Source organism: Varanus komodoensis, unplaced genomic scaffold, assembly GCF_004798865.1.
Source record: "Varanus komodoensis strain SLA01 unplaced genomic scaffold, ASM479886v1 scaffold50, whole genome shotgun sequence".
Taxonomy (NCBI): domain Eukaryota; kingdom Metazoa; phylum Chordata; class Lepidosauria; order Squamata; family Varanidae; genus Varanus; species Varanus komodoensis.
The window spans coordinates 2989106-3001498 of record NW_025336088.1 but is presented as its reverse complement, the minus strand read 5'-3'; the positions used below and the strand labels follow the sequence as shown (position 1 = coordinate 3001498).

The 12393-nt window shown below is 45.9% G+C and overlaps 1 protein-coding gene across 4 annotated transcripts in view; it reads right to left on the bottom strand.

Annotated features, from left to right (window-relative positions):
- The window catches only part of PPP1R1B (protein phosphatase 1 regulatory inhibitor subunit 1B), a 56739-nt gene extending 44986 nt beyond the window's left edge, over window positions 1-11753 (bottom strand). The window contains exons 1-3 of one of the 4 annotated variants that reach the window (XM_044447102.1): window positions 11436-11753; window positions 5423-5483; window positions 117-139 (exon numbers count right to left, since the gene is read on the bottom strand). In XM_044447102.1, coding sequence (XP_044303037.1) covers window positions 117-139; window positions 5423-5483; window positions 11436-11516 — 165 coding nt within the window. In that variant the 5' untranslated portion in view covers window positions 11517-11753. The remainder of the gene's footprint in view (window positions 1-116; window positions 140-5422; window positions 5484-11435) is intronic. The other 3 variants (XM_044447103.1, XM_044447104.1, XM_044447105.1) reach the window with 3 other exon arrangements.
- Window positions 11754-12393: the final 640 nt, after the last annotated feature.

Genomic DNA, 12393 nt, shown 5'->3' with positions numbered 1-12393 from the left:
GAAGAAATACTTGGTAAACTAGTTTAGGTGTGCAGTGTAGATGCACCCTATAGCTCTTTTCTACCTGTTTGTTCTTACTTTGCCTTCTACTCCTGGTTATAATGCATGATACTGACCTGGTAGGGGGTTGCTTCATCTTCTGTAATGAGCAGCATGGACAGGCAGAATATGTGAAACAAGAAGAAATAACATTGTCAGTATAAAAAGAAGACAAATGTGCAGAACTGTTGCCGTTCTAGGACAAGGGTAGTCGGATTATATTCATGACCCCAAGATGTCACTTAACATACTTGTGTTGGCCGCCCTGAGGTCCAGTTTATACATTCAAGCAGTTGGACATAAAATCATGCTGCAGTAATGCCATCCAACAAGCCATTTGGCTCCATGTTTGGTCCATTTTAATGATGACTGGACAACCCTAAAAAGTGGATATGGAATTCAGTTTGAGGTAGCTCTCTGTTTGAAGGACCATCCAGTCTATGCCTAGTTTAAAGATCAAGGACCATATAAGGGAAAGCAGATAGAGGCCTTGAATTGCTCAGCTTCAACAGGTAGCTCTTGGCCAGCAGACAAGAGCACATACTGCATTTTAGTTATAGACATTATTTATGAATGGGCATCTATGCATGCACAAATTTCATGCCAATCTATGTCATCTTTCCCTCTCTTTTTTAGCAATGCATCAGCAGCCAGCCAAGTGAATAGTCATGGCTACCATCTTGAGGGTCTACACTAAGCCGCTTTTGCATGTGGCTTGCTGCATTGAATTGGCTCCCTGTTGTTTTGTTCAAGTAACACCCACTCATTTGCTTGAATTTATGAACGAGGCTGGAGAGTTTTCGCCTATTCAACAATTTCAGATTAAATCTATTATGCACAGGATGAGAGCAGCTCCTTCATCCTCAGCTACATGGGGCCCACTGACAAATGGGGCTATCAGGTCAGTGGTACAGGTCAGTGTCCACCCAAATGGAATTAAATCGGACCCATGGTGCCAAGTGGGAGCAAAAACAGCACTTCATTTTCAAAATGATATGTGTCTGCTGGATTTCTTGCCTGCAAACACCTTCCTTATGCCTCACTTACAGGTATATGAGAATTCCATTCCCATTTGAAACATTGACAAAAATGCTCCACTGACAACTCTGAATGTAAGTGTGAATGCAAATGCATTTTTCAGGAAAGGTTCACACATCATCATGCTTGCGATTACTTTCACAAAATGTGTCCCTTCTGAAAAATGCACACTTTCAAATGTGCATTTCCCAAAAAGAATGCATTTTCACACTTTAATCTGTAAGAGAGTGCAGATTTGGGTGCCTGCTTGGGGGGACAAGTGTGTTTTTCCTGTACAAAAACGTTCATTTCCTATTTAAAAAGAACCCACAATCATGTTTGGGAGCAAGAAAAAGAAAAAAACAAGGATTGAGGTGGGAAGAGCCTTGATGAGCTTAAACACTGCTCCTATGCCCATCCCTAGTTTCACCAATTTCTTTTTTAGATAGGAGTGAACAAAGAGGGCTCATGAGTTCTTAGTGGTTACTTCTTAGTTCTGGAACTTTAATCTTTCTGCAGATAACCAAAACCCTGGCTTCTTCCTGGACGTCTCTCAGTCCTTTGGCTTGAGAAAATGTTTAACTATCAGTGATAAACAAGACGGTGGGTGTCAGAAAGGTATTTTAATTCAACCATCTTGTTTTTTAAACATCATCTTTCCATATCTATAGCATTTTTCAACATTTCTGGTTGTCACTCTCATCCTCCTTGGATAAAGAGCCTCCTCAAAGTAGGATCCAGAAAGAAAGAGGGCAGGTTCACACAACATGACAAGTAATGGTGTTTTTCTGGGCAAGTTGGTCTGTTGACTTGTCTGAAACCTTGTTACATTATTTCAATGTGGAACGTTAAGTTTTCTGAAACAGTGATCTGTTGGATGGTTTCTTAACACCAGAATAGCTTGTTGTGTCATCCAAACCTGGGAAACATGGTCATGGTTACCGAGTGAAACCATAGAGGTTTTTGGCAAGAGTGGCTCATTGCTGCTTTAGCCAAGTGGCTGACCAGAGAGCGCCACTGACAGCTGCTGTTTTGTACCCATTTTGAGGAGGCAATCAGCTGGCTGGCACTGGGAGAGGTTGCTCAGTTGATTTCCACCACTACATCTCTCATGCATTAACAGGAGGGATGAGAAACTGCTGGGCAGTGACACAAAGCTGGGGGCTGCCCACCTCAGCAGATGCCAACTGCTGCCCCCCCATTCCCACTGCCACTTGCCAGAAGGGTGCTGGGTTGTTACGTCTCTCTAATGAGCGGCAGCAAGAAAGGGGGCAAGCGCCACCTCCCCCTTCATTGCAGCCACTTGCAAGAAAGGTGCTCAAGCAGGTGCTGGGCGGGGGATGCAAAGCAACATGTTTCAAAGCCCAGCTCATACCACCTGAACTGCTGAACTTTCTGGCTTGGTGGTTTCTCAGTAGGACATTAGGCTTTCCCTTCTATTCCTAGGCAAGAGAAATTCATGCTCAAGCTGGCACTGAGTAAGGCAAAGAACAACCTTGCTGAGAAATGGGATATCATAGTTCAGATTTCCCATCTGTTTTTCATTTCTTTAAAAGCAAGTTTGGGGAGGCCCAGACTGAATTGGGACCATGTTACTGGGGTAGAGGGGCATAATCCTTTCCTCCACTGTTTTCTTAATCCAATTACTCCCATTCCAGGGTTCTATTTGCCAAATTAAGGAAAGGTTCAGTATACCAGGATGTTGCCTGTAATGGTATAAACAGCACCTGGGGAAAGCATTTTGATTGTGAAAATGGCACCTGGTATTAACCTCTCCCCAAACCCACTGCCAGCACTGCAGACCCAGTGAAATTCCTAGGGCTCCACAGTTGCTTTTAAACAAAATTTAAAAGGGTAAGAAATCCAATTATGGATGTCCAACTTTTCATTTACTTTGGCATTAAGAGTATTTTGCTTCCACTGCAACCTAACTAATCATGTTCAATATGAAAGTTCAAACGTGCTTGGAACCTCTGTCCTGTGAATACAGAAGCTCTTGTTTCTAATTTCCAAATCCCCTGGAGGCTGTTTGCTTGAATCAGTGGTGGATAAGAAGCATTCTGTATGTGTTTAAAGGCACACTTGTCTTCCACCCATGTAAGCATTTATTTGTTTGTTTGTAAGCAGCATAACAAAGTAAAATCTTTTGGCAGTTTTCATACAAAATTATTAATAATCACAATTAAAACTCATGTATTTCCAATGCTAAAGCATCATAACTTTAACAATAAATGTGAGATGAATGTAAGAAAGAATACGCTCTCCCACATCTCAAACTGAGCCATGTGATTTCAGAGCCTGAGCTCCACCTGAGAGCATGTGCAGAAAGCATGTCTGAGTGCTGGGGAGAACAGAATTACTCAATTCTGGTTCTATTACTGGCCTACCCAAGCAAGGTTGAGAAAGCTCTCTATCTGCATGAAATCCCGAGAAGCGACTGCCGGTCAATGTAGACCACACTGAGGTGGATAGATTGGTTTAAGGCAGCTTCCTATGTTCTAGCTGCTCCTTTCCATCACATCTGCGTAGCCAGAACTATTTGGGGTTCAAATGCAGAACTTCTTGAGTAGACATAAGGACATCTGGGAAAAGGGTAACAATACCCAAAGGCCTTGTTTCAGAAATCAAGCCTTCCTGTTAGCCAGCGCATGCTATGAGGCGGTGTACTTTCACAGCCTGGCCCTGAGATCTGAAACAGCCACTGGTAAATTTCAGCTGAAGCAAAGTAACAAAAGCAGTTCATTTACTGTTCGGACAGTGAAAGTTTCCTGGACACATAAACATAGTTGGAGGACGTGTTGTGAAATATTCCTTGAAAGGAAATCAGCTTGTGAAATAGGTAGATTTTGTCCTAAACGCCATGGCTGTAAGACAGGAGGGTTATTGTCTAGGAAAATGCTGCCAACGGTTGGAAGACTGTCCACCTCTAAAAGAGATGGCCAGGAAAAGCACCACCTTCCCAGATACTGGGACAAACACTTGAAAAGGCACCAAGGATGAACTGTGCAGACTATGCAACTGGCAAGCAGCTGAGACAAGGCTTGTGGGTAGGAAGGGTATCAACTCTCTGTTTTTCTCCTCTGTTCTTATTCTGTTTGTCTCACAAAAGTAGAAATGCTTTATTTAGAATTTTTATTTACTTTTTTAATCAGCGCAGTCATACACATGTCTATTCCAAATAAACACTCATTGAGTTGAATGGGATTAGTGTCAGGAAACTAAGCACAGCATAGGGCAGGGTTGTTTTTAGGGATGGGGTAATGTAGCAACTAAAAGGATGAGCCGGGAAAGCTCCCAGTTTAACTCTCGCCTGAACTGCACACTCCCCCCGTTCAAAGGGCACTAGTCTCAGCTTCAGCTTTCCACCCCGGCTGCCATATGGAGATTATGCCAATATCAACCAACCTCACATGGTCATTGTCAGGGTTACTGATGTGAAGCACTTTGAAATGTTCTATCTAAATCTTACATAGAAAAGCAAACATAGAAAACAATCTAGTAAACCAAGCTTTAGGAGTGAAAAGGAAGGGTATTCACTTTCGCTCATGAAAATATTTCTAGCGTATCCTGGTGGGAAGGAGAGTGCACTTTGTTATTGTATAGTTTAAATTGTTTTGAGATAATTTTGTTTTCCATTTGTATTGAAGATTATTTTCGGTATATTATAAATTTTGTTTGGTTTTAATTGATTTAATTAAAATTTGACACAAATAAAAAGAAAATATTTTTAGAAATTCCTTTTGATTGCAAGTAAAAAATAATAATGCTTTATTTTTTTCCTTTTTGAACAAAATAAGGACCCACAGCTACCCAGATCAAAGCAGACAATGTTGGCCTAGATCAGGGGTCCTCAAACTTGTTCAGCAGGGGGCCAGTTGAAAGGTGCCGGTGCCGGGCGTGGGCCGGAAAGGTGGCACTGGCAGTGCACACGGGCCAGGGAGGGGGCAGGGGTGGTGTGTGTGGGTGCATGCGCTGCGGTGGGGGCGGGGTGCGTGGCGAGGGCGGGTGGGCAGGCAGGCACGCACGGCGAGGGGAGGCAGGCGCACGAGGCAGCGGCTTGCTCGCTTGGAGATTGTTTTCTCCAAGAGAGCACACTGCTGCCTCCCTGCGTGCAGGGCGAAGTAGGTGTGTACATGGGTGCAGGGGGTCCAAATGGGCATGACAGGCCGGATTAATGGGCATGGCGGGCCAGATCCGGGCCTTAGTTTGAGGACCCATGGCCTAGATGGATCAGTGTTCCAGCTTGATGGAAGGCAGGTTCAAATGTTCATACATGATCCTGCACTGACCTTTTCACTTAGATCATCTTGATGGGTCTCCCTCCCACATATCCAGCCCCCTCTCCTCCCTATTCAGAAAGACTCACCAGGGGATGAAGTTTCGGACAACTGGAACAGCAAGGCTGGCGTTGGCCTTCGCCGACGGATCTGGAATGGGAATCATAAAGGAAGTTTGTTTAGTTTTGTACTAGAAGAAGTGTTGGCAAGTGGGGAAGTAGGCAAGGGTGGGGTGTCCTGAGACACCCTCCCTCCACCCCAACCAGCTTTGCCTATAGAAATTCACTACTGCACTGAAACATATTCCTTGCAGCATGCTTGGAAGCTGTGCCCCGTGGCACATGTATAGGGTGGCCACGTGTCCTGTTTATATGGTCCCCTATTTGAAGAGGACAGTCCTTGATTGGAAGGTGTTCACTATGTAAAGGGCTAGCCTCACCAAGTCTGGTATAAATTTAAAGAATTCTTAATAAAGGAGAACAGTTAACACTACACTGAGCAAGCACACAGCTTCCCTGGCTATGGTGAGATATATATTTGATTTGAATTATAGTCATTTTTTCTAAATTGGCATCTATATTAGCAGGCTTGGGTATTACACAGATCTGTTTCCTTTCCTGTCCTCTTTTCCGAGTGGCTGTCCTGGGGGTGGGCCACTGCAAGCGTATTGCATCCGTGCTCCGAGTCCTTCCGTCCTGCAGGCACAATAAAAGGTGCAGGTCTGGAGCCACCCTCCCTGCTCTGCTCTCCACTGCAGGGCCAGCCCAACCATAGGGACCAACTGGGCACCAGCATTCTGGGGCACCTCCCTCAGCTCAGCAATGTACTTGGACAGACAGCCTCTGCCTGTGCTTTTGCAGAAGGCACACCCAAGGCTGCTGAGTTGGCTGGCCCATCTCCCCTGCATGCCAAGGGAGAGGACTGGGAGCCCTGAATCTCCATTGGCTGCCCAGAGGGGAGGAAAGGAGCAACACACACGAACAATGGAAACAGGGACATCATACCCTTCATAATTCAATGTGCCCTTGTTGGACTCCAGCTGCTCAGCACATGAGCAGGCACTGGGCAGAAGAAGCTGAAGGTACTTTAATTAGACTAGATGTTTTTAAAAACATCCCCAACCCCATGGACCAGTTCTGCCCTTCTCTCATTTTTGCTTCCTCCTCTTGCATAACTCTTCCCTTACTCCTTGCCACCTGTCTTGTCTCCTTTCCCACTGTTAAAAACTAGCTTACAAATAACTTGCAGGTACTTCTTGCCACCATTTTTTTTGTGGAAGAGGGGTTACATTCCTCTGCAACCGGGGTGTTGAACCTCCTTCAGCCTGAGGGCTGCATTCAGCATCAAAAAAGCTCTAAAGGTCCACATTCTGGTGAGGCAACACTGAGAGGGACAACAATAGAGAAATACGAAAAATACAAAGCCAGAAAACTACCGTAAGGTTGTTGGCTGGGGGAAAAGGGTTTGCTGCATAGGAAGGGCCATGATCATCTGGAGAACCCCTGAAGGCTAAATTGGGATCTCACATGGGCTGCATCTCATCCATGGTTCAACAGTCTTGCTCTGTGTTCTGCCCTGCATGTTGAGGGTAGCAGTCACTTCCTGGGCCGGGCAGATCACAGAAACGGCTTTTTCTTCCCCTCAGACACTGCATGGGCCAGTTCTCTCATCCAGCAGAATCAAGGGGAACTTACGAAGCTGCCACGTACCTGGGCAATTCACTTGCCCACCTAGGCCTGGATTGATTTATCTGACTGGCATGGGCTCTCTCAGGTCACAGGCACAAATTGCTTTCCATCACATGCTGGCACCTGATCCGAGAGTAAAGTCAGGACCTTCTGTGCACAGAGTGTGAGCGCTACCCCTGAACTGCTGTCCTCCACCAAGTAGTAAATCTTTTCCTGGCCACAGGTGAGGAATGGCATATTTGAATGTTTCTCCTTTGGGGAGGAGGTAGAACTCCACGCTCATTAAAAAAACAACCAGTATGTTAGGCAGATGTTTAGGCTGAGAAGAACAACCGCGGCTTAGAGAGGAGTATTCAGACAAATGCAAAGACTAATGTGGCTACTAAATTAATTTCCATGCTCAAGAACAGTATACCCTGAATGCTGAAGGAGAAAGAAGGAGAGAGTTGCTGAATTCACTCAGAGCCTGGAAACATTCCAGAAAGGTCTACTCAGAATCACAGAGTTGGAAGAGGCCATTTAGGCAACTGGCTCCCACCCGCCCCCGCTCAGTGGAAGAATCCAGTTAAAAGCATCACATAGAGATGACTGGTCAGTCTCTGCTTGAAAAGCTCCAGTGGTGCCTTCCTGGGCAGTTGGCTCCTCTGACTGTTCTGCACATTGTAAGCATTTCTCTGATGTTCCACTGAAATACACTTCCTTGTTGCCTAAGTCCAAATTTTATGCCCCCCACCTTGGATTGTAGAGCCGCCCTTCTGTCTGACAGTCTTAGAATTGAGGACTGTCTAGATCTTAGAAAGGGTCCAGAGGAGGGCAACAAAAATGATCCAGGGCTTGGAAACACTGCCCTGTGAGGAGAGACTGAGAGAACTGGGCATGTTCAGACTTGAGAAGAGAAGACTGAGGGGGGACATATCACTCTGTAAGTACATCAAAGGCTGTCACAAAGAGGAAGGTCAAGCTTTCTTCTCACTGATACCAGAGTGTATGACATGGAATAATCAACTCAAGTTGCAACAATCCAGATTCAGACTAGATATCAGGAAAGTTTCCTCACTGTCACAGCAATATGACAGTGGAACCAGTTGTCTAGAGAGGTCATGGGCTCTCCCACACTAGAGACATTCAAAAAGAATCTGGACAGCTATCTGAGTGGAATGGTGTAACTTGGTGACCTGCAAGAGCAGGGGGTTGGACATGATGGTCTTCTTGGTCCCTTCCTACTCTACTATTGTATGCTTCTATCTTTTGGGTACTTTAAAAGTGCTATAATATCCCCCTCCCCACAGTCTTCTCCTTTCAAGTTTAAACATCCCCATTTCCTTCACTCTTTCCTCATAAGACTTAGTTTCCATTCTGCTCATCTTTGTGCCCTTCTCCAAACTCATTCTTATTTTTCTGATTCTCAGTGTGGTGCCCAGAATTAGACACAGTATTCAAGGTGTGATCTGACCAGTGCAGAATGCAGTAGAGCTACAACTTTTCCTGATTTTGAAAATATACTTCTATTGACGCCACCATCTACATCAGCATCAGTTGCAAACTTATGTTTTGCAGCCATACCACACTGATGACTGATTGTGATAAACTCCCAAGTTCCTTTTCAAGTGTACCATTAACACGCACAGAAAATGTGCCCCCCCCCCCCCGTAAACTAGTGCTATCCAGTTATCTATGAAGTAACTGCTAATTATCTTGCAGTTCAGAATATCACAGGGCACTTGGTCAAATGCTTTGCTGAAGTCAACATATATGATACATTTCCATGATCAACAACAGAAGTTACTCAGTCAAAAATGAACTGATAATGATGATGATGATGAAGAAGAAGAAGAAACACAAACTCTAGTAGGACCTCTTGACCAAACCATGTTGGTTGCCAGCGATCTCTGTATTAGAGTTAAGTGACTATAGAGCAAATGCTTTATAATCAGCTTTCCATGTCTTGATGTCAGACTGACTGCTCTATAATTCCCCATATCTTCCTTTTCATCCCCCCATTTTTTGAAGATAGGGATGACATATGCTCAGTTTCAGAACTGCAGTACTTCATGTGTTCTCCATTCTGGGCCAGTGCTTCCTAAGGCTTGCTAAGCATGCAGAATGGATATAAGCAGGTCTGAAACAAAGAATCATGTGACATCTTGAAGACCTACATATCCACATGAGTTCAGAAGGGTGGGGGACATAAAGACAGGGACCAAAAGGCCATGAATTCTAAGAAGCATTTCATGGCCTTCCTCCACCACTGTTTACCATCTGTCCTTCCACCCCATACTCATTCGTATCTAACAGTTATGATGAGGATGTCGGAGAAATCAGCAACAGATTCAAATGAATGCGGATCTGTATGATTCCAACATGCGTATTCTGCAGCATTTCCTAAGTCACTCAGATTCTGAGTCACTGAGTTTTCATGGGTGGGAATTTGCACTAATTCTAATGCCACTAGTGTAGCCATGCAACTGCACATTAGTGCTAGTAGGCACTTGTACAAATGCACAATCCTCATTAGTGAATATGCATTGGCACTACTTTGAATTAACTAATGCAAATATGTGTAAATAGAATGACATTCTGATGAATTCAGATTCTGTCAGTGAATGGATGGCAGAATGAAAGACATCTGACAATCAGCAAAAGACAGACAGAATAGATTTAACAAAATCTGTGCATCCTGAAATTGAGGACAACAGTTTATGCATCCTTGTGGTTTTGGCTGCAGTTCTCTGCAGTTTCTCCTCTCTCTGTCTCTGTATGTGCCTGATAGTATTGACATTGACACAGTTAAGTTCCACTTGTTTCAGTAGCAAAGCACACACATGCTTATCATTCAGCCTTGGAAGTACATATTTTGGGTTTGCTCATGCTTCTAGAAATGAATAACAATTTATGTTGCATGTCTAGTATGCAAATTACATGGTTATTCTTATGTGATATGTTCATGTATGTGTGCCTGTGCTTAAAATTTCACTCCTGAACCTTGGTAAGCCAAATTCTGAAAAGCAGTCATTTGTAAATGTGTACATGTGTGCTTACTTTGTTTAATGCATTCTCTTCCGCTGGTCATGGGGAGGAGCAAAAAGCAGAGCACCAAAGCCCCACCCTTTGACCACTGCAAATTTTGTGTAGCAACCATTTCAGAGATTTTGCCAGCCAGCCTTCCTTGATCAGGCACCCTCCAGATGTGCTCAGCTCCCATTGACCCCAGCCAGTCACTGCAGGTTATAGTGTTGGTAGTCCAACAGAGCTAGAGGGCATCAGGTTGGGGAAAGCTGCAGCAGGCATTGCTCAGTTTGTCTCCAAAGCCATTAGAACTAGAAACAGTTCTGGGGTACCTCCAGATGAGGCTTTCATGGCACTGTTGCCTGGCCTCATTCCTAGAGTAAACCACAGTCTTGTACTTCTGACCCTCCTGTGTTCTCTTACCACTTCTCTTGTCTTTTTCCTTCATGCACAAAATCTGTTAATGAGAAAAAGATAGAACAGCTGCACAACGTCTTCTAATCACTGGTGCTATGAGCACCTCTGTCTGGAAGCACTATTTGTTGAAAATGTGAAAGCCAAGGTTTTCAAAGTGTAGATTCCTGCAGTTAACATGAATGTCTGTGTTTGCATAGTCTGGTGCAAGAACTGCAGAAAACATACAGGCAAGTGTGAAAAGCTAGGGTGTATGAATTTGTACGTAGGAGTATAGAAAAAAGGGAAAGAGAGAGTATAGAGAAAGTTTGTATCCTTGCAGAAATGGGAAGGCTGGGTCCACAGGTATGTAAGTGCATAAATGTGCAGACATGTGTACAAGATTAACGAATGAGAGCATGGACATATTCATGTATGCATGTTTCTATGGAAAGGCAGGAAGAAAATATTTTAAGGAAGGGTCTTAAATGTCTTAAAGTTTTTTCTTCTCTGGCTTCAGCAGTGCATTTTGTAATATAGTCAAAGGTTGATTTGCATGTACAGGAATTTAAATACCTATGTGACTGTTTCTTTTTTATTTTTATATCCCATGTTCCCTGGCTTCCTTATAAAAAGTTAAAATTACAATAAAACTATTTTTAAAGAACATCAAACCATCACAATACAAATAAGGAGAAACCTGACCACTCAAAATTAAGTCCTATTTACTTCACTTGGTCTTACTTTCGACAGGATGGGTTGGGCTCCAGACTTAGCCATACTTAAAAGTAAACCCAATGAAATCAAGTTCGTCATGACTGATTAAAGTCCTGCTGATTTCAAGAGAAATACGCGAAGCCCGGGTCCAGCCCGGGGTGCTTCAAGGCTTAGCCGGGCAAGGCGCGCGGGCATCAAAGAGCGAGCGGCGCATCGGACGCGCCTCCCGGGAGGAGCCGCCAACAAATCGGTGCCCCTGGGCTCGCCAGCCCGCGCCCCGCGCCCTCGCCCCGCTTACCATCTCCACGGCCCTGGGGTCCAGCTGGCTGGGGGGCGCAGGGACCGAGAACTGGATCTTCTTCCTCTCCTTGGGGTCCATGGCGGGGTCCGCGCGGCTCTTCCTGTTCACCCCTCCACGCGGGGAAAAGGCTGCCGCTCCCTGGCCGGGGAAGGAAGCGTGCTCGCAGGGCCCGGCAGCCCCTCTGCCTCGGTGCGCCTGCCCTGCGGGGAGAGACGCGCGCCCGGCCTCGCTGACGGAGGGGCTGCCCGGTGCCAACTTCCCGCTCGAAAAGAGGCAGCGGACGGCGGCTGAGCTCCTGCCTCGTTCCTGCCGCACGAGGGAACGGTGGAGGTAGGTAGAGATGGGGCGGGGGGGCAGGAGGAGGCGGAGGCGGTGGGAGGGGAGGGGGCTGGCTGGGGAGAGGGAGGGAGGAGGGAGGGACGCTCGGCTTCCCTCCGGGAAGAGCGCCGCAGCTTAATCCGATGCTTCTTGCAGGGCTGCTCTTTCTTCCTCCTCCCTCCTCTTCACAAGCCCTCTTTTGGGCGCCCATTAAAAGGCTGCCCGGCGAGAGAGGCCACCCGCCTGCCTCCCTTCGCCCGTTTGGGAAAGGCAGAAACGTCGCCAGGAGACTCGGCGGTGGCTTTCTTCAGCCCTGTTTCATTCAGCCGGCCTGGAACTTTTCCTCCAGCCAGCCGTATTTACCCCCCCGCCTCTCTTCAGTGTCAAGTCCCAGCCTCGGGACACTCTGAAACGAACTGCTGTTGAAAGTCACTGGAATCCGGAGGAAGACAGGAATGCCTCTGAGCATGTGCAGGGTGCCGCGACCCCCCTCCACGTGTCTCGGAATTGTTCTAGGCCCGAGGAGGCTTGAATCCCCTGCGCCTTCTCACCCTGGAAATGAAACACCCGCTGAGTGGGCACAGGATTTCCTGGCCCCTGGTGGCTTGCAGGCCACTTTCGGGAAGGGGGATTTTAA